Below are 27,682 nucleotides of genomic sequence, written 5' to 3' on the forward strand. Positions count from 1 at the left end.
GGGACGGGCGGAGAGGACTAGTGGGAAGTGTTGATGTGGAGCTTTCACACATCTCATTCATGTTTGTGGGCCTTCAGAGATTCTTCTGAGAGAAATTCTCAAAGCCCTGAATTATTAACATTTTCAGTGACGCACGGATATAAATAGACTTTCACTGAAAATGGCACCAAAAGAAAAAAAGAGTTGGAATAAAATCCCTGGTGGAAACTCCATTAACACTTGTAACAACTGTAAAGTCAAGGTAAAGACGGTTTAAAAAAGGTGCTAAACAAAGGCTGCAAAGTGACAAAAACCGAAGCTGGACCGTCGCTGAGAGCCTGAGCACCGCGCTGGCCGGGCCGATGCAAGCCGAGCCTGACCTGGCGACCCCGAGGCCGAGCCTGACCTGACGCGCGGCACTACATCGACGCCACCTTGGCAGAATGAGAAGAACTGGTCTGGCGGGGGTGGGGGGGTGAAATGCCATTTTTCTTTCACTTCATTCATCCTACTTGAGCAAATGAGAAATGTGGTTGGTGACTCGGATGTCTGGAACCAGGCCGGTTTGCCCAGTTGGCTGCAAGAGTGAAATTCCTGTACGTCTTGAAAAAATGGCATCAATACAGGTGATAAAACAAGGATTCAGTAAACAACACGGGCCACTCCTTTGTGGCAGCCGCCAGGCCACGACGTGCCAAACCCGAGGTCGAGTCTCCGGCCAGCTGTCTCTGTTTTCTGGCGTTTAACGGGCACCGCAAGGTCACCGGAGCAGCTCGGCCGTGGGTCCACACGCAGACGCGCAGTCGTCGCGCCGGTGCCGGAGCCGGTGCCTCCCCGTTTGCGGCTGTCACTCAGCAGTTCGGGCTTGCCGCGTCCGCCCCTCTGGGTCCGGGGCAAACGTTCGTGTGGCCGGTGCTCAGGCGCCTGCCAGCCTGCGACGGGGGGGTCGGGGCGGAGGGGCGGCGGAGGGGGGCCTGCTCTGTCACAAGTTATTTTCGGAGGATAGTTTCACTGACGTGTCGCCGGCGGACCGCGGTGATGGCGAGATGGACGGTATATAAGCCACCGGTGGTGGTGGTGGCGGGGCAGGGGTCCACCGCCAGGCTCGGATTGAGGCACACGGGCTCGGATTCGAGGTAAGACCTCCTCTCCTTTGTCTCAAGGCTCCCGGTCTGAGGTTGAGGTGGTGGGGCCGCTCTGCGATTGGGCCGTTTGCCCGTTTTAGCTTTTACAGGTGGAATCAACATCAACCTCATCAGAGTCCTTCTTCTCCTCCTTCTTCGTCTCCTTCTTCTTCTTCTTCTCCTTCTTCTTCTTCGTCTCCTTCTTCTTCTCCTTCTTCTCCTTCTCCTCCTTCGTCTCCTTCTTCTCCTTCTTCTTCTTCTCCTCCTTCTTCGTCTCCTTCTTCTCCTTCTTCGTCTCGTTCTTCTTCCTCTCCTTCTCCTTCTTCTCCTTCTTCGTCTCCTCCTTCTTCTTCTTCTCCTCCTCCTCCTCCTCAACATAAACGCCAGGAGCCGGTCCCTTGTTTGAGTTCTGGTTTTATTTTTAAAGGAATCGGAAATATCGTGGAATTGTCAAGCAAAAACATGTCAAACATCCGGTCCCGGCTTCTCAGATCGTCTCTAATAATCATTGAAAACGGAAAAGCTTTGGGAGTTTTTGACTGTCGGTCAAGTAAAAACAGGCAACTTTAAAATGTCACATTATGCCGCTGGGAATTATAACCGGCCACGTTCCGCTATTTTCTGATACGTTGTCGATCACACAATTGATCGGTTAATTGCGTTAATGGAAGTGATTGTCAGCCCAACATTAGACCCTGGACACAATGTGGCGGGTGCCGTTTTTGACATTTAACAGAGTCCGTGGTCGGCGGATTGATTAAAAACGAAGTAGGCAACTGGTCGCAGCTCCACGTCGAGCATTTCTCCGTGTGTTTTGTTCCCCCGTCCAGATGCCGAACTGGGGAGGCGGCGCCAAGTGCGCGGCCTGCGAGAAGACGGTGTACCACGCGGAGGAGATCCAGTGCAACGGGAGGAGCTTCCACAAGACCTGTTTCAGCTGCAGTGAGCGGACCGGTCCCCCCCCCCTTCTCGTCAGGGGTCCCACAGAGTTAGAGCGGGTGTCATGGCGGATCCGTTTAACGCTCTGTCCCCACACCTTTCTGTGCGTCTCATTTGTGCCCATCAGCTGCCCCGTCGTTGACTCCTTTGGGTGCTGTTCGTGAAGAGTCGTCGAACCTATCGTTCTCTCCATCTTTTGTAGTAAAGAGACCCGTTCTGTTGTTTTCCTTGTCTCCTTTTTATTATTATTTCTTCCCTTAGTTTGCCTTTTTTTTTCCGTTTCTCATTTGATCCCGTCCTGATTTCTTTGTAGTTTCTTTGCTTCTTCTTGCTCAATTGTCCCTTCTTCTTTCTTTCTGTTTGCTCCCCTTTCCCTCTTTTCTTACCTCCTTCCTTCCTTCTTTTTCTTTCCTGTTTCATTTCCCCTCTGTCTATTCTATTTATTCTTTCTTACATCCTCTCTGCGTCTTGCTTCTTTTCGGTTCTTGTTTCAAGCCTCATCTCTTCGTCTCCCTTCTTTCATTCACCTCTTTTTCTCCACAGCTTTATAACTTTTACTTTTCTTACACTTGGTCGCCCTGCGGCTGACCACGTTGTCACTCGCATTTTCCCCCCTGTCCTAGTAGATAAATGGCCGCTCTCTGGGCCTGACAGCGCCGCATAGTTTCCCCCTCCTCTCCTCCTGTTTGGCCGCACACCGTGGCCCGGATTAGAGCCGTGGTCCTGGGTCTAATCCAGGGACTCGGCCCGTGGACACGTCATATAGGTTTACTGTTCTCCTGCACAAACACGGTCGGTTGTCCGCGAGTCCGTGTGACTGCTGGATTGTTCCAGTGGGAGCTCTGAAAGGTCTCTGCGATAAGCTCATCCATCTGCTAAGTGTTCATCTTTTCTCGAACGTTCACCTCACACTCTCCTCCCGTCCCGAAAATAGAAACACAAAGCATCTGACTATGACTAACGCCACCGTTGACTGATAAAACTAGCTGGGTGGGAGCTTTATTTAACCTCCATTACTCCACCATGACACTCCTCAGAATTCTGGGCAAAGCGAGTCACCCGGCCGAACAAGGCAGAGAGCAGTGGGGTTCAAGCCTGTATTAAATGTCTTTGTTCTCTCACACAGTGACCTGCAAAAAGGCTCTGGACAGCACCACGGTCGCAGCACACGAGTCTGAGATTTACTGCAAGTCCTGCTATGGCAAGAAGTACGGGCCGAAAGGCTACGGATACGGGCAAGGAGCTGGAGCTCTGAGCTCGGATCCCCCCGGGCAGAACGTAGGCCTGCAGCCTCACGGGTAACAGCAACAACAACAACACATTGGATTTATCAAGTGCTTTGCATGAGTCGCAAAGATTCTTTACACGACACAGTACATGAGTCACAATTTAAAACACAGTACGAGCGCAAAGCAGCAGGTAATAAATTTAGCAAAACCAAGCAAAGCTTGGGTTTTTATTACAGGATCGGTTCACCCAAACCACGAAGGAGCATTTTAATCCCTTGCTGCCAGTGGGACTGGGTCATTTAGGTGGGTGTGGTGTTCAGACAACCACCTGGGAAACCTCTGCCATAACGCCTTCATCGTAGAACTTCATTTGGGTGGACGCCTCCCGTAAATGATCCGAAGTCAGCCGGTTAATGTTAATGTTTTCCCAGCTCTAAACCGAGGCCTTCCTCAACCAACTCCAATCCCAGCAAACCCTCGCAGAAGTTCGGAGGCTCGGACCGCTGCCCTCGCTGCTCCAAATCCGTCTACGCAGCGGAGAAGGTGATGGGGGCGGGAAAGGTAAGCGTTTGTAGTTTGGCCCTCCTGGCTCTGCGTAATCCTCACACAGAAGGGTTTTTACTGTTGCTGACAGTGCTCTAACCAAGTGGTCTTTTTAGAGCCCAAACAAGCTGGTCGAGTCGGATCTGATCTAGAATCTAGAATCTAATTCTGTGGTGACAAATAATGTTAGAAAATACATTAAAAAGCTGTTGCACCGTGTTGAGAACAGTAGAAGTTGGTGTTACGGTTGGTTTCCACCATTTCCTGGCACATTATCACACAACTGGACTACAAGCTGTAGCATCAGTCTCCTACACTGATTCTAGGGTGCGACTGCTTTGATCCGTATTGACTGATTTCATTTATTTATTACCAGAATCGTAACGTGACCGTGCCTAAACGCCGCAGTCAGACCGAAATTTTGCTCCCCCTTCATTTTCTAGAATTTCTATTCTGTTTGGAGGGGGGGCATATTCGCTGCTGGACGTGAATTGACCTGATTGAACTTTGACACACAAGGGTCACACACCACAAGTACATTTCACAATGCACCACAATCCTTCTGTGTTGTGAAGTTATGCAGTGAACTTTGCAGCCCCTAGGGGGCCACTTTGGGGGCTTTAGACAGTTTTATCTTGAATTTTCTTTATGATTATTATTATTAATGTGTGTTTTTGTGTGTGTGTGTGTGTGTGTGTGTGTCTAGCCCTGGCATAAAACCTGTTTCCGCTGTGCACTGTGTGGTAAAAGCCTGGAGTCGACCACAGTGACAGACAAGGATGGAGAGCTGTACTGTAAAGGTACAAACACACACACACAGGTCGGGTTAGAAAATCAAATCAGAAAACTGCTTTTCATCGTTTTCTAATCCTCTCTTCAGTCTGCTATGCCAAAAACTTCGGCCCAAAGGGATTCGGTCTGGGGAACGCTGCCATGTTGGAGGAACGGCCGTGAACGTTTTTGTGGAAACTCACATTCACCGTTACTCTGCAGCTGTTTTCACTCAGACTCACCTCTTACTTTTACACTGGATGATGCTTTGTGATGTGTGGATGCCGCACTGGGTATCAAATCCAGAATCTGTGTAACTGTGAACTACTATCTTACTTTTACAACAGAAACAATTGGGTAAATGTTGCATGATACATATTGTGGTTGATTCTGAATCCAAAATAAAAAAATGTTTTGATACTTTAAAATGTATCACGAATGGAGTTTGTATATTTAGAATGATATTATTTCTAGAAATAAAGGGAAAGGAGAAACAGAGGATTTAAATGCAGTCTGAGGTCCATGTCTTTCATTTCACTATTTTGTATCTCACATACAGAAGAGAGCAGAACTACTCATCAACTGCACTATTTCACAGATTTTAGATAATCCTTTCGTTTGTATGACTAATTATAGTTTTGACGATTACAACTGCAAAACAATTTTCCCGGCCCTGCTTACAAGTCCATACATTTCCACCACCGTTACCTCCAGCTGTGAAGAAGACAATTAGCAGGGCCTCAGCTTGTTAAAAGTAATTATCAGTAGAATCTTATTTGCATTCATAAATAAATCAGCGCAATATTGAATTAGCATAATCGAGGCAACTGGTGATTAACAAATGGAATGTGTTACTTTGTCCCCAAACAATTATGTGTGAGCAGCCCTGCAGAGCGGGACAGGATTAGATGTTTCTGTTAAAACAAAAATTCGAGCTGTGATCTCACACTCATACCTCTATCCATGAAAACCTGCAGACATTTCCATCGCAGCGGCTGCCTCAACACTAACGAGCACAGAAGGAAAGAAAAGTTGTGGAGGAAAAGAATCGAACCAGGAAAGAGAAAAACATTCATCCCTTTATTTTGTCCAGCGCAGTGACCTGGTTGCGCAAAACCTTCCGTGGCTACTGGGGATCCGATACCTCAACCGAAAGCTGTGCCATAACGACACCAAACACAAAAACAAGGTGTCAGTCACCCCCGCAGCGAGGACACCTTTAAAAGCTGCTCAAACACCAGACTGACCGACTGACTAAAATGCAGTTGGGTGGTGGTCAAGTGCAGACAATAAAGAATCAAAAAAAAAAAAAAGAGAGAAAAGAGTTGCTAAACGGGTGTGAAAATCTAACGACTAAGTGGCTAAACTGGCAACACTGCCCCCCCCCCATGACGCAACAGAAACTGTTTGCGCCGTTTCATTTTGAAAGAGCAACGGCCAATGGGGAAACTCCAACACTCGGCCGGCCGACCAATGACGCAACGTCAGTGCCCAGTCAAGTCATTCACGGACATTTGCATCATTTGACTTGTTAGCATATAAAAAAATCAAAAATAAAAAAAAACTGGTGAGGCTTCAAGCTTCCGACTACAAATTTGTATTCAACTTAATTAATAACTTCAGTTATAATCATGACTTTGAGTAGGCGCCCTGCGGATACCGTCGCTACGGTAGCTGGTGCAACAGCTGCGAACACTGACCAATTATCTAATGCGGTGAATGACTTTAAAATAACAGGCATTTGGTGGACAGATAAACAGCTGCTTTGGCAAAGAGGGACAGCGGTCGAGTCTGACCTACACTTAACAGGACATTTACATGACGACGCCACGAACCGAGGCTTCAACAACGACTGCTGGGTTGAACAACCTTGACAAAACCCAACATTTGTGAGCCTCACCGCAGTGGAATTTACCAATGGCTGCCGTTTCTGTTATTTTGTCCGACCCCCTACATTTCAAGGCCCGTGAAGGCCCCACACAGAGCAAGTTACAAAGACAGGTACAACATTGCTTTAATAAAGTACTATAGTGGTCATTCATTATTAAACACATGCAACTCTTACAAAAGTCATAAAACCACCTGTTTACATGTGTAAAGGCCCTTTTTTTCCCCAGAACAAATGATAAAAAATATGCTCGACGTGTTCATAAAAAACAGCTCAAAACTTCAATTACGATTTAGGCCTTTAAAGGTTCAGTTAACCTTACCCAAATTAAAATGTCTGTGATATTCATTTCACTTACATTGGTCAAGTATAAGGCAGCAGCAGTCTGTACAAAGAGCAACTGAATCAATATCTACATTTTGCTTTGTGTTTTCCCAACTTTTGGCATTGTTCCTCTTCACAAAGAGCCAACACATAAAAAAATAAATAAATAGAATCTTTGCTTTTGGTCCAGAACCACTGTATAAGTCTGACCCTTTGACCCTGAGCGAGGGGGTGGCAGCGAGGTCAGACCATGTCGGCCTGTCCGAACACGTGCTGGTCGCGGCCGGGCGGGAACTGCTGCGTCCAGTCGATGACGGCCGGTTTGAAGAGGCCACAACAACGCAGCTGGAAAAACGACACCAGGTTCCGCACCACGCCCAAACTGCAGGGGGGAAGGATCAGAGATGATTCAGGACTGGATGTTCGGTCAGAGTCAGTCAGCTGTCAAGTCTTTTTTTAACATAAATGTGCCTTTGTGGTGTTGGATGTTGCTGGCTGGCCTGGGAGTAGCCACTGCCGTTAACCCCTGTTTATTTGAACTTGTTTCTCACATCATCGTATTTGTATTTTTAGATGCTTGTTTTTGGCCCCCTCAAAAGTATACTGACTTTCACTGCAATACACTGAATTCAGAGCGTCAAGAGGTGGATTAGCGGAAACACAATCAGGACTTGAACTATTTTTCCGGGAAATTTTCTACCTAATCCTGTCAACTAGGTCCAGCGCTGTTTGCGGGAGCTTGCAATTTTTTCCAATTCTCGCAAACATTTCCACAAAAGTCATCAAATCGGATGATTTTAGATGATTCCAATCACTGCACTTTCCTCCACAGTTACAAGCCTCGAAGGAAGAAAGAAACCCAACTTCAGCCTCAACAAACCACATTTTCTGCAAGTAGATTAAGGCCTGAGAGACATTTTGGGCTTATATAATAACAATATAAGTAAAATCCTGCCAGGTCTGATTGTTCTTTTAGCCAAAATGTACAATTTAATGCAGACAGAATTTCAAAAAGTAGCGTGTGAGAAGTAGCTCGTGTTTCCTGTTACTTAGTTCCCTCCACAATCTCAAATCACAGCCAGGTACGTGTCAGATTTTTACTCAGACGTGCTGAGAAACAGTCGTTACTTGGAAAATGAGTCACTTGTTACATTTTCAAATCCACCTACAGGTGAACTGTTGTCAGCATGCATTCCCACGCCCGCTTGAACATTCACGAACCTCTCAGCGGACATTTGCGAACATCAGCTTACAAATGTTCGGTATGATTTAAGTCCCGACTTCATTTCCAGAGACTAATATCCCATGTGGCACAGTGGTATCAGTAATAAATCAGGGCTAATTTACAATGAGACGTTCATTGTCGCGCGAGACCTTGACTGAAAAGCGTAAAGCTCCTGCTGCATCATAATTACAACACAGCAATCAATTAGTGACACTAATCATCCGATATTGAGGAATGATTTAAAATTGAAATAAAGGACACGGCATCCTAGGGGCTGCACTGAAAAGTGTAAGGACACAGTCAAGCCACAATTTAAAACTCCAAAAGTAATGCAGTCAATTAATGACAGCGCTATTGTCCAACTCACTTGTATGGATTCTGTCTGAGGGAGACGGACTGTCGGAGCTTCCTCTGGTGAAGTGTCAGGTTGGCCCGCTCTGCCGTGGTCAGTCCCAGGAAGGCAATCTGCCCCGACGCAAAGGCAACACATCAATCAGCACAGGGACAGAGGAGACACCCGCTGTGTGTATAAACACAGCGGCTCGACAGTTTTGGCCTCTTTCACCACTTCAAACCCGACTCTGACACAAAACGGACTCTTCCGAAACTTTCCAAGGCAACGTTGGCATTTTACCAAGACTTAACAACTTAATGGGATGAAAGCCGGTCGTCAACACAACTACAAGAATAATGCGTCCAGTTTGTGAAATGACGTGATTGTCATTATTACAGTCGATTATATATATTCATTTTAAATAACTATTGCGGTGATTTCATTGTTATAGTCAATTAGAACATACAAAGTAATGATACAATTTTACATCAGAGGAAATGTTTAGGACATTGATAATAAAAGTCCTCTTTTAACAGTTTGTTTACATTATGAAAGCAGATCATTCAGAGGAAGGCCTCTCTTTGTTCGGAGTCTGGATTTAGAGACGGAGAACACTATTCATAGGATCTTACGGAGCCACGGAACCTCACAGAAACACACTCCAAGTAGCCAGTCACCTGGTAGAGCTGCAGTAGCAGGATCAAGCCGGACCAGCAGGTGTGGTAGAAGGCCAGCAGGAAGATGCTGAGCAGCCAGGGAGAGCAGTTGACCAGGGCAGAGACCACGCCCCACAGGCCCTGCTCCTCATAGCGCACCGCACAGCGAGTCGACCAGTCTGAAAGAACGTACACAGCACAGATGTGTGTATGTATGGAGCGTGAATGCCAAACTGTGTCGGATGGTGCGTTTTCACGCTGTGTGTCCTGTCACTCACACATGAGACAACCATAGAACATCCAGACTCCCATCAGCATGAGCGAGAGCAGAAAGAGGACAAAGTAGTGATGGTTCCTCGCACCTGGAAGAGAAGAAAGGTGCGTTTGAGAGTGCGCTTCTGAGCGAGCTGACACCGTGACACATGTTGGTTACTATAACAACTCAACGCACATGTAACATCCTCAGATGGATAAAAAACTGCAGCAACTGACGGTTAATGAGTTACTGAACTCTATTGAGTCATTAACTATTATAAATGTATAAACAAATCTATAATTAGAATGAAAAAGTTTGAATTTTCAGCTTTGTTACAGCATCAATTTGTTGCTGCTAATGAATCAAAGACTTACTCACTAATGAACCCTAATATGAAGCGGCTTATCCGTGACATGCTAGCGCATTTTTATATTTGCGTTGCCGTGTCCACTGTCCACGCTGTGTTTCCTAAACAGATATTTACGTGTAAAAAGGAACGCACTGGCTTCGACAGGATATAAAACAGGATTTCTTATCACGTCCCCAAGGAGTTTATAGTCCTGTTTGTTAGTTAACTTAAGTTGGCAGAACATATTCAGAACCTGTCAAAAGACAGAACTTAAATGAAAATAATCTGACACATACAGTTTATATTCCCAACCCAGTCTCACCACTGTGTAGAGTATATTCTGATGCCAATGGAACATTTTCATTTACTCAAATAATACAAGGTAAACATTGAAATAATAACAACTTTGGTGGAAGTATTTGCTCCAAAACTAGAGAGAAGTTCAATACGTAAGTGTATTTTCTGGCAGTTAGGACAGTAACTTGCTACGGTCTGTCGCACCGATGCAGCTGTTGGTCCAGACGGAGTGGTGGTCCTGCTTCGCCACACAGGCATCACAGGTGAAGCAGTGGTTCGTTCTCATTGGTTTCTTTATCTGGGAACGGAGCAATGTGAAACAGAAGAGGTTCGTCACTGTTTGTGTTAATGGCGCCGAGTTGGAAAAGGTGAAGGTTTTGTGTTCAGAGCCTCACCATGCAAGAAGTGCAGAATATTCTGGGGTCCAGGCAGCCAGCTTCAGCCAACACCAACACATTCTGACAACACAGGAACAAAAACTCAGCTCAGTTGTGCCTAAAACCTTTACATGTGGGATAGGATTATTCGGTTTCTAGCTTTTAATAACCCTCCCACCATTTTCTTCTCTTCTTCCGTTGCCTTGACGAAGCCCGGGTCTGTCCTGCAGGTGCGGAGGTAGTAGTAGAGCAGAGCAGTGGCATTCAGAGTGAACAGAACCTGAACTGTGGTGCTGTGTCCATGTGGGGTTTAAGGTTAAGAAACCCTTTGTTCATTACCATGATCAAAAGAAGGCAATATTAAACATGACATCAAACTCAAGGAAACTCATCTGCTGAGTTTCCTGGCACTTGATCACAGCGATCAAAGCCTGATTCGCAGAGAACGACACAAACGCAGCTGCCTTGTAACAGCTGTGCTGTAGGGCTGGTGTTTTCTTCAAAGAAAGGATATCTGGCAGGAACCAGAGGCACCAGGTGACGAGCATCCAGAAGACTGAGGCCATGAGACATGCAGCTGGTAGGAGAGACTGAAAGGCTGCACTGGGGAAATTCCTGTTTAGACACAAACATTTCTTACTAAATGACAAACAGCCAGTTCTGTATAACATGCAGATGGAGTCCATTTATATTTAATTCAGAACAGTCAAGAGAACAACACCCGGAAACGTGCCCTCACCTTGAGGCCAGACTGATCACACCCATCACAGAGGCCAGCAGGATCCCTTTGAGCAACCAGGACTCCGAGTTCATGTCAACTATTGCGCCCACACTTCCAAACATGGCAATGCAGAGCAGGAGCTGCAGAATGACCTGCAAAAATGCAAACGGGCGGGACATCAGAGCAAGGGGCATTTCCTTAGAGATCCCTGTAGATTTTTGTTCACGTGTGTGTGTGTGTGTTCTTTAGTATCTGTTTACCCTGTATCTGTTAGCGATCCGTACACAGCGCGAGTTGGAGCGTATCCGCTCCTGTTTGACGTGGTTGAGCATGTGGATGAGCAGCGGGCTGTGCACCTGGTGGGCCAAATCGATGGGGGTGTGACCCTGAACACAAAGCATCAAAAACACCGTCAGGACAACAAAAAGTGAGGTAACACTCGTGATTATAACTGTGATGCTTTTAAACACACCGTTGGCACTGCGAGTCACTGAGCTGACGGGTGGCTCTGTTATCGTATGCTGAGCAAGACTCTGAGATTTTATCTGTGCCAAGGTCTCAAACTACAGCTTTTAAAAAATCAAACTGTGTATTTAGCTGCCGCAGTAATATCAGCTCAATGCTGTTTAGCTACTAACTGCTAATTAAAGATCCCTTCCAGACATGTTTTAAAACATATAAAAAAAACTCTGAATAATAATTTGTGTCTGATGTTTTTCCTACAGAAGTTAAACATCCTCAGAATTACATCTAACCCTTCTCCCTCTTTGAAAAATCCAGAATTTATGAGTATACTAATATTTCTTATTTCCAAAGTTGAACTACAAGATGTCTCCTGCTTCATTTATGCGCCCTGGAGGCTTCAAGTTTTGAGCACAGACAAACCTCTCAACTTCAGCTGATGAATTTTAAAACGGCCTCCTAGTGTCACACTCTGCAAATACATCATTCTGCACAGTGAAGCTCAAACATCCAAGAGGAGTATCAGGAGACCAGTACATTTGAGATGATGATTCTGCTAAGAATTTCAAATAAAAGCAGAAAACCAGGAATCCGTAAACGTGTTCAACCTTCTGCACTTACAACAAACTGTACAAAAACTGATTCACTGTTGATGCCAGATGTTCACAAAACCCGCACGAGTCCAGCCACGCGGATTGCTACGCATCAAATTTTTCTTTGGTCATTCAGTTGCGGCATGTGTTACTCACAGTGTGACATTAGGCCGAAACCTACACTATAAGACTTATTTGCTTTAGCAGTGTGAGTTCTGTGAAGCTCACGTTGATGTTGTCTGCGTCTACGCTGGCCCCAGCCTCCAGCAGGATGTGGGCGGCATCTACGTTTCCTGCCAGCACGGCGCAGTGCAGCGGCGTGTTCCTGTTCACTTTGTCCACGGCACTCACAGAAGCGTTATTCTTGATTAAGAAGTTGGTGGGCTCAGGCCTGGGACAGAACAACAACAGTTTTTAGATGCTACATACTAATGTCAAGGTGTTTTCAATACTTAACCCACTCAAACTTACAGACTAACAGCACATGAAACTATGGTTAAAATATCATGATTTGGAGAGTGCAAAAGTTTTAGTTCATGTTTTTATGTTTGGAAGAAATACTGTATTTCTTATATTTTTAGAGCTAACAGACACAAGAAAGCTCTAATGCTGGCCGATGTTTATTAAAGTTGTTTGTTTATTAAAGAAAAAGTTCAACTACTGAACACTGAAAGGCATTTTTCCTTAATCAAGGCAAAGAAGGAATCCAAAAAAGAAGAGATGTAAAAATGTGTTCTCCGGTTACACACCGTTGTTTATCAATACACCATTGTTTCATGTAAAACATGTGGGCAAGCAACATGTGCCGGGTACTTTCAGATTCAGAGCGCAAATGGAAGAATCACCAGGCGTGATCTCCGTTCAGCGTCAATATTAAACGATATTCAGCTGTTTACGGGATTACCTGACGTCAGCGGGGTTTAAAGCATGTCCGTAAAGGAGTAGGGTGCTTACCCGATAATCTTCTGGGCTGCTAACATCAGTGGTGTCAGTCCGTTGCAGTCAGGCCCATCTACTTCCTTGAAAAAATAAGAGGCAAATAAGGATTACCAGCCAGGAAAATAAAGAAAAAGAAAAATAAGCTCTGACCAAGTGGGAAAAAAAGAACTGTCTTGGGGGGGCTGACCTGTCCTTTAGCCATCAGATAGGCTGCTATGGCCATGTGCTGGAAGAGGATGGCGAGGTGGAGAGCGCGGTAACCTTCTCCGTCAGCGATGGAGGGATCTGCCCCATATCTCATCAACTGGATCACCATGGGGAGGTGGCCCTGCCTGTTCATGGACAAAAGCCAACGACAGCTTTATGGGGGAAACACTGAAATCGCTGGGAAGTCTCTAAAACAAGTAGCTGTATCATCCCTCGGGCAAATGAAAGCACTTTGGCAAGTCAGCTGAAGAACGAGGGATCCATTAGTCATCCATGTGTGTAGTGTTTACAAAGCTGTAAATTAATATCAATATATGATTACATTTTCCCCTTTTTAACCAACACAATGACAAAATACCTCGTCATGTATGACAAATGATTGTTGATGGCAACCTAAATCTGTTGAAAATAAAGTGTTTTGTTTCTTTTTGATTAAAATAAATATGAATCTACATTTGAAATAATAACACTACCAATCCCTTCATGGTCATACATTCACCTTATGGCCCAGTGAAGAGGAGTAGAGTTCAGGTCTCCTCCGAGCTGGTCAACTATCGCCCCTTTAGAAATATAATACCTGTCAGAAAAGGGCAGGGCAGATGCAGAGAGCATTTCAGTGTCAAAACAAAAATCTGCGTCAACAGTTCGACAGCATTTTGTGTTGGAGATTGTTGTATTTGAGTTCAGTTGTCTCCGTTTGCGGTTCTGGAGGTTTTTGTGGAGCTGTTTATTATTGCTCACAGCACTCAGCCCGGGATTCTTCTCATAATGAAAATAAAATACACGAGGAACGACTGTTTTTAATTTGATGTTCAACTGACAACAGCAACACCAATCAATTCCCGTTTGCTCTACTTTGTGACTGAGGTGATTTTAATTTAAATTTATGTTCAACATAAGGATTTTGACTCTATCTTTGACAGCCGATATGGTTCTACATACTTAAGTGTAATATATTTTCAATACAATGGTAAAATGTTATTCCTAATTTTGCTTAAATTGAGCAATTAAAACCTAATAATGATCTCCAAATATGACTGAAACTTTATGGGCCTCTGAATAAGTCTCTTGAATTTACACTTGAAATGCTAACAAAGCTATCAATAATACTGTCTACTGCAGCCCTGATTATTCCTAGCCCAGGAGAGTGTAGAGAAGTGCAGAAGAACCAATGATTCCTTCTGTAAAAAAGTCAAAAACCCCAAGTTACTGAGATACTGAGTGACACCTGAGGTGTGTTGGTATGGTGGGTAACCTGCAGTGGAGTGTTTATATGCTTAAATAACAGGTTCCTCCGGGACGAGAGCTGTACTGAGACAGAATCGATATTTGGAGGTCTTACTTGACCAGCTCTGCGCGGTTGTTGATGGCCGCCCAGTGCAGCAGAGTCACGTTCTCTTTGTCCGGCTGCCGGACGTCATATCCTGCTTCCATCAGCTCCTTACAGCGCTCAAGGATACCGAACCTGAGAGGATCACACAGAGAAAAACTATTTATAATAGTAACTACCAGGCTAATGCTTTAAGTTGCACAGGGCTCCAGAATAGTAACTAAAAAAACAAAAAAAACAATAAAACATATAAATAAAATACAGAACCCTGAATAAAATGAAGAAAACTTCTGCTAAACCAAGGAAGCAATAACAAATTTGCAACCTGACAGAAAGTAAGGTAAGGTAAAGTAAGCTATCGGCCCTCCATTACAGAAAAGCAGGTTCATTTGATCACACTTTCAGACTGTGTGAACACAAAAATTGCAGCGTGTGTGTACACGGTTTCTACTTTACTGGCAGACAGAGACATAAATAGAGAGACAGGAGAAGCTCAGCAGATCCTTTTCTTTCTTTTTTTTTTGTGACCTTTGCTCTGCTGCACCTCAACTCACTGATCAGTTAGCAAAGGCAGCCAGCACTTCAGTCAGCTGCAAATCATTCTGGACAAAAAAATGAATAAAATACATGAATCATCACCTTCGGAGTGCTAATTAAAACACAGAGTTCCCAACGCCTTTGTGCATAACTTGAGTTTTGTTGTGCAACTCCTGCACAAATACATTTATCAAATACTTGGAACAAGGAACAAGGTGTGTTGTTTATTCTGCCCTACACAGTCTTAACATATTTGAACCTTATATCTTCCTAAAAATAATCATGATTGTCCTACTATTTTACTAATGCGAAAACACCGCAGAGGCCTCAATCCAAAAAACATTTTAAAAACTTTTTTCCGACAAAAGTTTTTCAGAAATTGTGGAGGACATAAACAGAGAAAACACCAATGAAACCAGAAACTACCATTTGAGAGGCTGGAGTCAGGTTTAAATGTGAGGTTACGAGTCAGACTCGTCTCTTAGTGACTGGCTGAGGAGCTACAGCTCAAATAATCCAGAGAAGAGACATATTTTCCTTTGTGGTTATCGTAGTTACAGTGGTAAACCACTCTAGGAAACACTTCCGTATGCTGCAGCTAAAAAGTATCTTGTTATGTTTAAAGTAATATTTTAAAACAAAATGTTTCGACAGGTTCTGGAAATAAACTGATCCTGAATACTGAGACGAAATATTATCTGAAGAAGATCTTACAGGTGGATCTGCAAACCTAGAGAGAGCTCGAATGTGAGAGCAGTTGCCAAACCTTACTATGATTGCACAATATGTAATGATGCAATCAAATATCAAACAGAGGCCGTATTGCTAATAAATATATCAAATACTAAAGGATCAACGAACTGTGATTATCAACAGAACGTGACGAAATAACACTTCTGACATTATGTCAAAGACGTCTCTGTATTGTTTTGCAGGGATGTCTACTGAGGTTAGCATGCTAACCGGCTAGCCCACTTTGTACCTCAAGAAGCGACAGTGAGTCACTGAGGGGGGAGGATGGACCGAAGAGTGCATGTCCTCGTCTCTTATTATCTGGGTGGACACCCCAACTGTCTGGTAATATGCTGTCCCCTATTTGTTTGGACTATGAATTTGTAAGTTGGCAAATTCTTACAAATTGACCCTTTAAAGGAATTTGTGTAGTTTGGGCCATCTTCTCTATCTGTAATAATAAAGTTGTACCCACTTAGTGAATTTCTAAGATTTGGGAACATGTTTTCCTGTTTGATGAGAGGTTATTGTTGACATTTCTGGGTTTAAAACCTTGAAAGAAAGTGGTTTATATAATTTGGCTAAACTGTTAGGTTTTGTTTTTTGTTTACATTCCTTTCTTTAAATGTCCACATCTGGCAGAGAATTTATTATTCCAGCGCTTACTGTGTCGCCTTCACTATGTCCCAGCTGCTGCTGTCATCCATGTGCGACCGTTTCTTCGGCTGCTGAGTGAGTTCCATTGTCTGATCTGCGCTTTTGCCAAACTGTCCGTGAAAAGCTGGCATGAAGGGATGCGTCATCCCGCCAAACGCAGCCGCTCTCGGCCCGTGACTGTGAGAGTGACCTCCGTGGCCGTGGTGACAGCTGTCACGCATGTGGCTGTGATCCTGCAACGCCAACACAAGGGATATACACAGATTTGGTCAGAAATGGTCCGGTAGCATCGCTGATTAAAGTCGGTCACGGTGCGTACACACTTCTGGAGCCTTTAAGGGTTTAAAGCTGGTTCACTGATTTGAGGAAAATGGTGAATTTTTTTGAGGGAGGAGGCGTCACTGAAAAATAGGTGATAATGAGGTAAATAATAGACATTCAGCTGTAAAAATTTGACTTATTGCTCGCGAGCTGTAGAGAGATGATATAAATTAGTTACCCATCGAGCCTTTCATACCATGGCATTTATTTCTTTATTTTCTCCATGTATGGGGACGTTGTGGGTAATGGTACGAATCACTGAGCAACGGTGCTTTGATTTCGATTCATTTATCAAGCAAGAATTCCAAATGTCTGGTTCCAGCCCTAAAACGTAAGGAACAACTGCCTTTCTCTGCTTGATATCACTGCAAGCTGAATATCGCTGGGTTCTGTGCTGCTGGTTGGACAAAGCAAGCGGCCTGAAGACGTCACCCGCAGACGAAGCAAATACTTAAATATACTGTGACAGAGAATTTGGTCAGTTTCGCCCACTCCATGAGCTGACTGGATGACTGTGATAAACATTTCGTATCATTTTTTGGAGACGTAAACAGAAATCTGCAGTATTGGGAGAAGGCTCAGGTGAGACTACCACTGTGTTTGGAGATTCTACAAACTTCATTAGGGTTTTTACTGCCAAAGATTTGAGTCAATGATTGAATTTTACATTCTGGGGTAAACTAAACCTCGACCAGAGCAGCCACCTGGCAGCGGTTTTTCATCGTCTCGGGGCTGGATCTGCTTGGCGCTATTTTTGTCAGTGCAGATGCTGATGTTGCTGGTCCTGCTCTCATCATGACAGGATGCTGTCATGGTCCAGACAGATGGCTTACTTAACAACATATGGCTAGAGCTTAGCTGCCTGGCTTTAATGCGTATAAACACATGTGGATTTAGATGAAAACGTGTAGCAGAGGCGGAAAGTAACTAAGTACATTTACTCAAGTAGGTGTAATTAAATACAACAATGAGGTACTTGTACTTTATTTGAGTATTTCATTTTCTGTTGTATTATACTTCTACTTCACTACATTTGAGAGGCATTGTATTAATATTGTACTTTATACTCCACTATACTTTTTAAACCTGATGTTACTAGTTAATTTCCATACTGAGATTTTACATTTAAACCATATATTATAAACAGTTTTTGAAATACGATGTATTGTTCAGTGCACAGGTTTACAGTTTCATATTAACAGGTAGGTTCACAATGTTTCAAGTCTGTCTTTAAGCAACAGCCCAACATTGACGGAGGTTTTGCTTACTGTCATCATTCCTCCTGTTCATACGGGCCAGTGAAAGATCCGCTCCTAATTTTCTCCCAATGTAAGCAATGGGGGACAAAATCCAGCCCTCCTTCCAAGCCAAAATGTACTCGGGAGTTTATCTGAACTCAAAACAAGTCTTCAGCTGACCAAGTCAGATAAATCAATCAGGCGACTAAAGATGTGCAACCCTGCTTTGTACAACTGAGAGATTTAAACGAGATCGGGTCAATTCCTTTCAACTGCAGATCTCGAAAAGGTCATCCAGGCTTTTTGCTCCTCCAGACTGGATTATTGCAACGCGCTTTACTGTGGCGTCAGCAGGTGAAGCACCCACAGACTACAGCTGGATGCACAACGCTGCTGCCGGGCTGTTAACACGTGCTAAGAGAGGCGACCGCATCACACCCTTCCTCGCTGCCCTTCAGTGGCTTCCCTTTGAATTTTAGGATCAGTCCTGAAATTTTACCTCTTTGTTGTTTAAAGCCTTGAACGGTCAGGCTTCTGCCTATATCTGTGATCCACTAACCCCCTATGAGCCTGATCGTTATCTGCCGGGGCATTTGCCGTCCGGGCCCCCTCAGCTGCGGAACTCCCTGCCTTGAGGATCTGAGACAGGCAAAGTCAGTATCCTGTTTTAAATCTCTTCTTGAACCTCACTTTTATCTTAAGGCTTTTTCTCAATCGGTGGTGTCTGTTGTGATTGTTTTAATTAATTACCTTGTTTGAGATTCACGCTTTTTGTTTATAACTTTTACGCCTTGTTTTTACTGTCAAGCGCTTCGTAACTGTGTTTTGAAAGGTGCTCCATAGATAAAACTTATTATTATTATTATGTTTTTAACATACATTAATACAGAGTCCCTCTTTTTGTTTCTATCTTTACGCTGCAGCTCAACACTGTCTGGTGAAACACAAAGAGGAAATTGTACAATAAAAACCAATGTAACTTTGGAAGATGTCCACTTGATTTGATTAACTCTGGGTGAGATTCAGATCAATTTTGGAAAATGTTTCTGCACAGAACTGTGGGTTTTTGTCGACCATCACTACACTGAAAGCACTTTTTTTTTTTCTTTTTTTTTTACGAGCAAGCACGACCAGGAAGAACAAATCATGGCCAGCAGAACCTGTTTCAACATTCATACGGGCACCTGGCTATTGCTTTAAGACAGACTTGAAAAACTGTGAACATGTCCTTTAATGGGAGACGACGAGGAGGATAACAATGCAAATAAATGGTTAAACGCGAATCATCATCATCATCATCATCATCATCATCATCATCGTCCTCATCTTCATCATGTCAAGCAGACGACTCTTTCCGTAACGTGGACGTCGATGCCTTCACACGAGGAAAATTAGCTGGAAAGATGCGTTAGCTGTTACTGGGTTGACGTCGGGCGACAAGCGGCGGGTCGGCGACACCCACATCGTCACAGCAGACGAACTGACAATTGATCCGTCTCGACGTGTGTCGGGTCGGGACAGGTTATTCCGCGTTACTGCAACTTACCGCCGAGCGAGAGAGAGAGGAAAAAAAACGAAAAAAAAACAGCAAGCTAGCTCGTTAATGCTAACGACCTGCTGAGATAGCAGAATAGGGGTAAAGTGCATCGGCCCGGTCTCCGCCGGATGAACCGGCAGCCCCACAGGCCAGGCAACAGCGGCAGGTAGTGAATATAAACCGACTTACATTGCCGTCCTCAGCCCAGTCCATCTTGTTGTGAAGGAACGAAGGGGGAAAAGTTCCCGTAGCCGGACGGGCCGGAGTCAACGCGCGACTTCCGCTGTGTGTTTTTTCAAAATAAAGGCCAGGCCACTTTTTTTTTCTCTAGATAGACCAACGTCACAACGCCCTCTGTCCTTTAAGGCTCTCCTAACAAAAGAGGGGAAAACACTACCAAAAACAAACCAATTAAAAAAAAAAAAAACAGACTTTAAAAATATGGGTGAAAAAAATGGAGAGAAACCTCGGCACAGGAGGGATCCCTCTTCCGACAGGGAGCGACAGGCATGAAATAGATGCCGTGTGCACAGAACAAAGCATTCAGTAAATTTACAGTATGGACAGTCGGGATGACAAAATTATAGACTGTTAAACACCTATGAAGAATACGATCCAGGAGGACGTCGGGCAGCTTCCGGGTGCCGCCAACCTGAGCCACGCGTCCTCCTCTCCACCAGTCGTGAACGTTCCCCCCCTGTTCATAGTGGCCCTTTAAAATAGCTCTTCATGGAAGGGGGCAAAATCCGCAGTCCCCATTCCGTTCAAAACATTCAAAAGTCTGAAGCCAATATGAGGCCTCAGCAGTCTGAGTCGGACAAATCAAGTTGACACGGTCTTTCCCCTTTGTGGATCTGGTCCAGTAGGAAATTTACACAAGTGTGATGTGGAAACTTTAAAGAAGAACACGAGTTATTTGATGGTTAAACCGCAGGAGAGCAAATTAATTGTTTTCTTTTTTTTTTTTTTTTTAAAGAAGCAAATTTAAAACCCATGGTTGTCCACATAAAGCAGTGACCTTTCGGCAGGGCCGGTGCGACCAGTTGACCCTCAGCAAGCCTGGAGCTTTCGGTGTATAGCATTGGATTAATGCCCCTGGATCCAGAATGAGAGGGTCATGTTTTGTGTTTTCAGTGACTATTAAAACGTTTTATTTCGAAGGCAGAAGCGTTAAACGGGAAATCTTCTTTCTGGCCACTTTCGTGGCCTTGATTCGTTTTCTCTTTTCCTTCCAGGAGGTGTCTGCCGTTGCGCTGCTGTTTAACTCCCGCCTACAGGCCCCCCCTTTTTTTTTTTTTTCCTGCTCCCACCTGCATTATTCGACGGTGGAAATTTTTTAAATTTTTTAAAGCATCGCTCTAGAAAATAACAGCAAGCGTCCCAGCGGAAATGCACAGGGAAAATTAAAAAAAAAAAAAAAAAAGTTTGCCAGCGTCTCGTGCCTACGGTGGATTCACCAGAGACTGCCAGTGAATTAAAGCCTTTTTGTTTTTCAAAATAAAATTTCACTGGGAAAAGCTGCTTTGATATGATAAGCGAAAACCAAGTGTAATTTCCGTTTGGCAAAAAACGCGACTTTCTACTGTTTCGTAGTCCCGTGTAAGGCAGTAGCTCGAACACGCTACTGGGTGGTACTGTTGCGTCGTCTGCTCGCCCCACAGAATCCAGCGACCCGCGCTGTTTCTCCCTTCCCGGACACCGTAGTTCCGAGAATCGGCTCCGCGTATAGGCTTAGGGACCCCGTGCGTTTCCACGGAAATGAGCCGAAACGTGTGACCCCGCGGCCCCATTTTCGGACCGTCCCCCCCTTGAGCTGCTCTCGACGGGATTTATACCGGCGACCGCTGCGTGATGCGTTCGGGCGTGCGTGCTTCTCTGCACGGTAGCCGCAGCAGATGTGGTCACAATGTGCGGCGAAGTTTTCCTTTTATATGAGCAGCCAGACACAATATTAATATCAGCATCCATCCCTCGACTGAGGATCCTCACACCACAGGCGGACCCAAAACCAACCCCAGCCCCTAGCCCTAACCTAAACCGGATTCTTACCTGAACCCTAAAAAAAACAAAAAAACAAAACAAAACAACAACAACAACAACAACAAAACAAACAAACAGACAGGTATAAACCCCCAGACAGCCCTTTGAAGTTGTGTCAGAGAGTGAGGACCGGCCAAAATGTCCTCGCTTTCGCAAGACGCCCTCACTCCGTAAAGGTATAAAACTCAAACTGGTCCTCGCCAAGAAGGAGGTTCAAGCACGCACACGGACTCCCAGACTCACAAGGTGAAAGCAACACCAGCCAGACGTGCATTTCTGCAGTGCTTTTATTGGGTGAAGCAGACTCAGGCTGCAGCTGAGATCCGCACTCGGACCCAGGGGATTGTTCAGAGGCAATAAGTTACTGATGATACTTATGCTTTTCTTTCCAAAACTCTTTTTATTGGTGTTATTCCCATTGTAAACAGTAGTTTTTTCCTAATTATTACAATATGGTACAAACAAAGAGTGGTTACAAACAAGAAAAATAGTTTACAATTAAGAAAAGAAACAGTCAACAGTTTAAAAATAAGTAAATAAAAACAAGAGCCGTGAGGTGCAGCATACAGCGTCCAAACAGTGTTTCACTGGTCTGAAAGATGAAGGCACCCACCTTAACGCCGAGGACTCCCCCAGTCCCTCTCGAGCGTACACCCGCTTCAGAGACTGCAGCATCGGGCTCTCTCTCAAGTTTTTTGGTGACTTATTATACAGACAGTGCAACTTGTCCAGAAAACCTGTGAAGAGGTCGATCTCTGTGCACCGCCCTGACCTCATCTGAGACAGTCAGCTCCAACCCGTGGTTCAGCCGGTGCCAGCCTCTGAGGCCTGGGGGACCTCCTATTCAGGTTTAGAGTGCACGCCATTTTTATTTTTTCATTCATTCTTTTCCATTTTTCGCCCGCCATCGCAGAGGCTCCGTCTGAGCGGAATCCCACCAGACGTTCGTGCGGGAAGGCCTCATCGAGGCCATGTTTCAGCCGGCAGTTCACCAGTTGTTCCGTCTGTGGTCGTATTCCCGAGCTCGAGGCGGTCTAAGAGGAAGGTCAACGGCTCTTAGCCTACCAGCTGTCCTTCCGACGTAAGCTTTGGTCGGGTCACTCCGACACCTGCCGATAATGTATTTGCCTCATCTCTTTTGACGTAAAAATGTACAGTGTCCGTACACGTGACATGCGAGGGAAGAGCACGGCCAACATCTGCACCGTTCGTCATCCGTAGCTGCGTCAGTGCTGGGCGATCAGAGTGAGGCTTCGGTACACTGTCCCGAAGACCCTTAGGGCTGAGGCTAAAATTCCAGCTCGTGTTTTTTAAGACGGCTCGACTCGAGAGCTTTCTCGCCTCGCCACTTTTTCGGCGTGTCTCCTGCAGACACTGACAACTGGAGATCATTTCCAATATCAGTCTATCACTAATTGTTTTTAAAAGATACTCAATTTTAGTAGCTATATTAACTCAATAGTCTATTTGGCCAGTGTTGTTTCTTCATTTAGAGTTTTTCAAGTTGGTCACGTAGCCGTACGAAGGCTTTCTGAAACCCCCGGCGTCCTATACTCATCTATGGAATTCTCTTTTCCACCTTTTTAATGCAAAAGAAATAAGTTTAAATATGTATCGTAAGATCAGGTAGAATTCGACCCCATGTGCCACGTGAGAGAGAGACAGGGCTGCCGTTAAAGTTCATACGTTGGGTTTTTAAGATTTCTAAATGCAGGAAGTCAAACAGATTTAACGTGTAAAAGCCAACAGGCAAGGTGAGGACTCTGTTGTAGACAGATCCAGATAAATGGAGCCACTGTCCAGAAGGAGAGTTAATACCGAAACCATCTCCACTATCGCGTTCCCAAGTTAAATTCCCGTTATATTCTGTTTAATTAAGTGAACCCTAAACCTATCTCTTCACCTCCGCTGTGTCATACGGTGCGGTCACCAGATAACCGGACTGAAGAACTTTGGCCCCAGTCAAACCGTTGCACTTCCAGGTGCAGAGCAGTAGATGGAGCCAGTGTTCCAAGTCGTGATCACAGGGACCTCTGTCTGTCCGGCTGCAAATAAGTCAATGGGTTGTGTTGTCAATGTATATGGTTTATGGTTTTTTTGTCTGTACAGACGTGATTCTGTGCAAGTTCATTTAATTATCAAATGAATAATGTCATTGGTTTGAAAAGTCTTAAGCCTAAAAAAAACAAAAAAAAACTAATTTCCTTATCATACATGACAGAAACTAAAACCCTGCCTCAAAAGGGAAAAAAAAAGCATCCAAAAATACTAATTGCAAGCTTTGTGGTAAAACGTGCAAAAACGGCTGTATTGTCAAAAAGACGGAACAACGTGTAAAGCATACGTGGGGTTTTTTTCGTGCGCCGCCTTCTCTGACAGGACGTGTAGGGAGAGATTTATCCTCATTGTGACCGCCCTGGTTAAATGAGGACCGTAAATAAACGTACTGATGAAATTAGGCATGCAAGTAATGTTGAGCCCGTGGCGTTCTGTACCCCTCCTTCTGTCAGCCATCTTGGTGGATGACCCTTCCCTCAGTCAGACCCATGTGTGATTGTTTACCATCACTGGAGGGTTTTTCTGGACATGAACACTCTCTACGCCGGGAACGACACACGCTATATGCTGCTCACACTTACACAGTTGCATGCATTCACACCTGGGAGCTGAAAGGCATAACTCCGGCCTGTAGCTTGATAACTTCGACTTTAGCTTTTTGTAACGAGCGGCTTGTTTTTACGGTGTTTTTTTTCTTTATTCCCCTTATAAAGCCTTTTAAAAAGATACTTAACTTTCAAGTACAATAAACACTGATGCCAAAAAATAAATGGTTTGTCTGCCAAGTGCTAGTTTTCAGTGCTTTTTGTTGCATGAATTTTTTTGTTGGGATAAAAGTCTAATTTTGACACTTACAGAGCACTTTCCCGTTGTTCTGCGCCACTCTGTTTAAATGTGTGTTTCTTTTTGTTTTGTTCTTAAATTTTAGTACTTTACGGTTTAAACAATTTTTTTTTTATCTATGTTGATTTAATTTTCAATTAAAATACAGGAAATGCTTGCAGCTTAGATACATCATACATCATATTAATGGTCTCTACCTTTGTTTTGAATCCGTATTCCTCAACCGGCAGGCACTGGGGTTATTAAAAACAGGTGATTAAGGAAGCAGGGCCATCCAATGAAAACATGTAGAGGATGTGTGTCACACTGCAGATAGAGCGGCAGAGGGGAGCTGCATGAACGGACTACGCGCCTTTGAGGAACTTAACAATGCTGATGTTGTGTGACAATCTCGGCTCACAACGCCAGTCTGGGGGTATTTGCACTCTTTTTGGTAGGTTGTGAACAACATGTAGGCCTTCGGAAACCCCATCTAGACCCTCAAAAGTCATCAGCTCCTGAACAGCTGACATTTTTTAGATGCATATTATGATATCTGAGCGGGAAGTAAGACATTATCGTTAACCTTCACACTGACAGAATTCCCACGGTTGAGGAAAGATCATCACATATATGGATATATTGTACTTTTTACTACGTTTGAATATCTTAAAACTGCATTTATTGACATTTTGGCCACCGTGGGGGCAGCAAGTACAGAAATGTTACGCACACCACAAAAAATCATTGTTCCTTTCACTCAGTTTTTCAGTGTCAGAATTCAGCATGGAGGGGAAATGCAAATGTTTCGGCTGCGTCCTCTTCAGCGCACAAGTGCTCAGCGTGAGTCCTTTTAACTCTCCACCAACAATGAGTGTCAATCAACTTATTACCAACAGGTGCACCGAGTGGCTGCCTGTAGTCAGAGGCGTCCTTAGACCCTGCCTCACTTAAAAACCCCACACGGGACCCCTTCCCAACGTTAAACCCTGAAAATCTATCAACCAAGACTGAAGCTCTGTACCCACGTTCACAAACATAGAAGTGGATCATACAAGCAAAGAGATATTAACATATATGAATATGAGCTATATGGGAATCCTGAAACAATTTTCAACCATTACCATGGACAGCAACAAAAACAAAATAATGAACAGACATAGCTGTGGTACGCTACAATAAAAATATCAGGGCAACAATCATCAGGCACGGAAGACAAATGGCAATTTTAGAAAACGTACTACAAACTCTCACAGGAAAGGGAAACAGATCAAATTCCTCATTTAAATTAGCAGGAGACAAATGAAACTTAATGTGAAAATCCTATCGTATTAGCCTTGATGAAGAAGAAGTCTTTGTAAATTTCCACCTTTTCGTGTGTGGACCCCTTCTTCTGTACCAACACACTTCAGTTAGGAAACAGCAGAGAAATAAGCTGAGACACGACAGCTGACACGGCTGTTTGCCTATTTACAGAGCAAACACAGAGACACGCTAGCAACCTGTTGGTGAGCGGTGTTCGATGAACGAGAGTAATAATCGCCCTCCTTTAAGCTCTGGTTTGATGTCAACTGACTCCTGGGAAAAATATTTACCCGTCTGCTGGTGCAGCAGCAGCTGTTGTACAGTACAGTGGGTTTATCCCAGTTTTGTCTCTGTAAACGGCCGCCTGCTGCGGCTGGCAATGAGGTTGTTGAGAGAGGTGAGAGGGAGAGTTGGCGGTGATTCTCTGTGAGTCCATCACCGCGAAGGCCACCTTGCGCATTACAGGTAGCGATTTGACGCGTTCTTAAAATAAAAAGGTTGAGTGGGGCAGTTTTAGGGAGACGAACCTCAATGTCGCTTCCCCTCGTGAGACAAAAATCAAAGGGATTTGTCATTTTTCGAGAGGGATCGCGGTTACTTGAAATCACATCTCATCCCGAACCCGACGCCAGACTGCTCCATTGTACTGAGGATGAATAAGTCAGCGATATGCCGAGCAACCTGCCGCGTTTGCAGCGAGCTTAGCTCAGACTCTCCAGAGATACTTGCAGCTATGAAAGTGAGAAGGCCCCAGCTGATGGAAGTTAATTATGGTAATAAAGTGTGCGGTGGCCGGTGGGACTGAACGTCGCGGCTCTGTCCGTCGTGGCTGTCGGACTCTCTGCTGTTTGCCTCGTTAAACAAAGGAGGTGTTAATGTGAGCCTCTTGTTTTGTTTTTTTAACTTATCTGAGAATTTGAGATGGCGGAAGACTGAACATCGGAAAAATCTTCAAAACTTTACTCCACTGAACCAGCTTCATCATGTTCCCTGGGATGAGTCGCTACGGTTTATCCTGTCTCATCTGATCTTAGAGGGAAAATCCACTTCACAATGGGACGAAGGGAGATATTGGAAGCAGCCACAATGGAGCTGTATACCAGAAAATGTTGTAGCGAGATAAAACGTCACCCCCCCTCACCTTTTCTCTGCAGTACATCACGCAACAACCAGTGCTACCCTATGCCACCATAGAGCAGCTAATTAATTTCCAGAGCCAAATTAGCCTAAATTATACTGACAGACTCACATTGCCTAATAAGCATGGTGTGTAATCAGTGAACTTGAATTCAAACAAATTCAATACGGTCAAGGAGACTTTCTAAAAGAAAGGAGTAATTTAATTAAGAGTTTGTTTTTTTGTTTTATTCTGGGCAACAAATACCAATCCTTTATATACCACTAATTTGTTTTGTTTATGTTTTGATTGGAAACATAATTTCCTGCCTGAATTATATCCTCTGGCAACAGTTTTTCCAGTGAAAAAAGTACCGCTTCTCTGCGCCGCGTGCGAGTCATAAAGAGGTGGGTGCTGGGAAAACAAAGTGCAAGACTGTGGCAGGGTTCGCATCCTGACTCTCGTTAGGTTTAGGCAGCAGAAGCACTTTGGCTAAGGCGAGGGAAAGACCGAGGTTTTGAGGAAACGCGCTGTAGTTGCTACAGATGGGTGGCATTACATTTCCAGCAGAACACATGTTGCAAAACGATGCAGCACCTACGGGAAGTATGGAGAATCCAACGCTGTTCCTCGCCATAAATTTTGCCCCGGAAAAAGCACGCCGAGACTGAAAGTAAACTGTGCGCTTCTTCATGTTCCGTTTCATTTTCTTTTCACGCATGTAGTCAGCAAAGGAGCCCGCCAAGCCCCAGTAGCAATGATCTTATCCTGGTTT

General features: G+C 44.4%; 2 protein-coding genes across 3 annotated transcripts; one reads left to right on the forward strand and one right to left on the reverse strand.

The window, feature by feature from the left end:
- Positions 1 to 984: 984 nt before the first annotated feature.
- On the forward strand, positions 985 to 5,013 carry csrp3 (cysteine and glycine-rich protein 3 (cardiac LIM protein)). The gene is made up of 6 exons (XM_040124627.1): positions 985 to 1,115; positions 1,934 to 2,045; positions 3,169 to 3,340; positions 3,703 to 3,832; positions 4,521 to 4,614; positions 4,695 to 5,013. Exons 2-6 carry the CDS (start codon positions 1,934 to 1,936, stop codon positions 4,766 to 4,768), a joined length of 582 nt encoding a protein of 193 aa, XP_039980561.1. The 5' UTR covers positions 985 to 1,115; the 3' UTR covers positions 4,769 to 5,013.
- A 1,569-nt stretch (positions 5,014 to 6,582) lies between these two features.
- On the reverse strand, positions 6,583 to 19,881 carry zdhhc13 (zinc finger DHHC-type palmitoyltransferase 13). Of its 2 annotated transcripts, none has more exons than XM_040138950.1 (17): positions 19,755 to 19,881; positions 16,479 to 16,702; positions 14,556 to 14,678; positions 13,713 to 13,790; positions 13,194 to 13,338; positions 13,022 to 13,086; positions 12,296 to 12,458; positions 11,273 to 11,398; positions 11,031 to 11,164; positions 10,806 to 10,906; positions 10,470 to 10,594; positions 10,310 to 10,372; positions 10,119 to 10,212; positions 9,291 to 9,374; positions 9,034 to 9,191; positions 8,390 to 8,487; positions 6,583 to 7,179 (listed from the first exon to the last, which is right to left on the reverse strand). In XM_040138950.1, exons 1-17 carry the CDS (start codon positions 19,776 to 19,778, stop codon positions 7,041 to 7,043), a joined length of 1,944 nt encoding a protein of 647 aa, XP_039994884.1. In that variant the 5' UTR covers positions 19,779 to 19,881; the 3' UTR covers positions 6,583 to 7,040. The 2 variants fall into 2 exon arrangements, with proteins under 2 accessions (XP_039994884.1, XP_039994891.1); XM_040138957.1 differs by lacking the exon at positions 19,755 to 19,881 and adding an exon at positions 19,575 to 19,741.
- Between the last annotated feature and the right edge of the window lie 7,801 nt (positions 19,882 to 27,682).

This window comes from Xiphias gladius, chromosome 1 (genome assembly GCF_016859285.1).
Source record: "Xiphias gladius isolate SHS-SW01 ecotype Sanya breed wild chromosome 1, ASM1685928v1, whole genome shotgun sequence".
Lineage (NCBI taxonomy): Eukaryota > Metazoa > Chordata > Actinopteri > Istiophoriformes > Xiphiidae > Xiphias > Xiphias gladius.

Bases quoted from the DNA above. Each gene is read 5' to 3' on its own strand.
- csrp3 (XM_040124627.1), top strand. From the start codon at position 1,934: ATGCCGAACTGGGGAGGCGGCGCCAAGTGCGCGGCCTGCGAGAAGACG. The intron at 2,046-3,168 runs GTGAGCGGACCG...TCTCTCACACAG, and splicing joins CAAGACCTGTTTCAGCTGCA to TGACCTGCAAAAAGGCTCTG. The intron at 4,615-4,694 runs GTACAAACACAC...TCCTCTCTTCAG, and splicing joins TGGAGAGCTGTACTGTAAAG to TCTGCTATGCCAAAAACTTC.
- zdhhc13 (XM_040138950.1), bottom strand. From the start codon at position 19,778: ATGGACTGGGCTGAGGACGGCAAT. The intron at 12,459-13,021 runs GTAAGCACCCTA...GTTCTGTCCCAG, and splicing joins GCAGCCCAGAAGATTATCGG to GCCTGAGCCCACCAACTTCT. The intron at 11,165-11,272 runs GTAAACAGATAC...GCATTTTTGCAG, and splicing joins GGATCGCTAACAGATACAGG to GTCATTCTGCAGCTCCTGCT.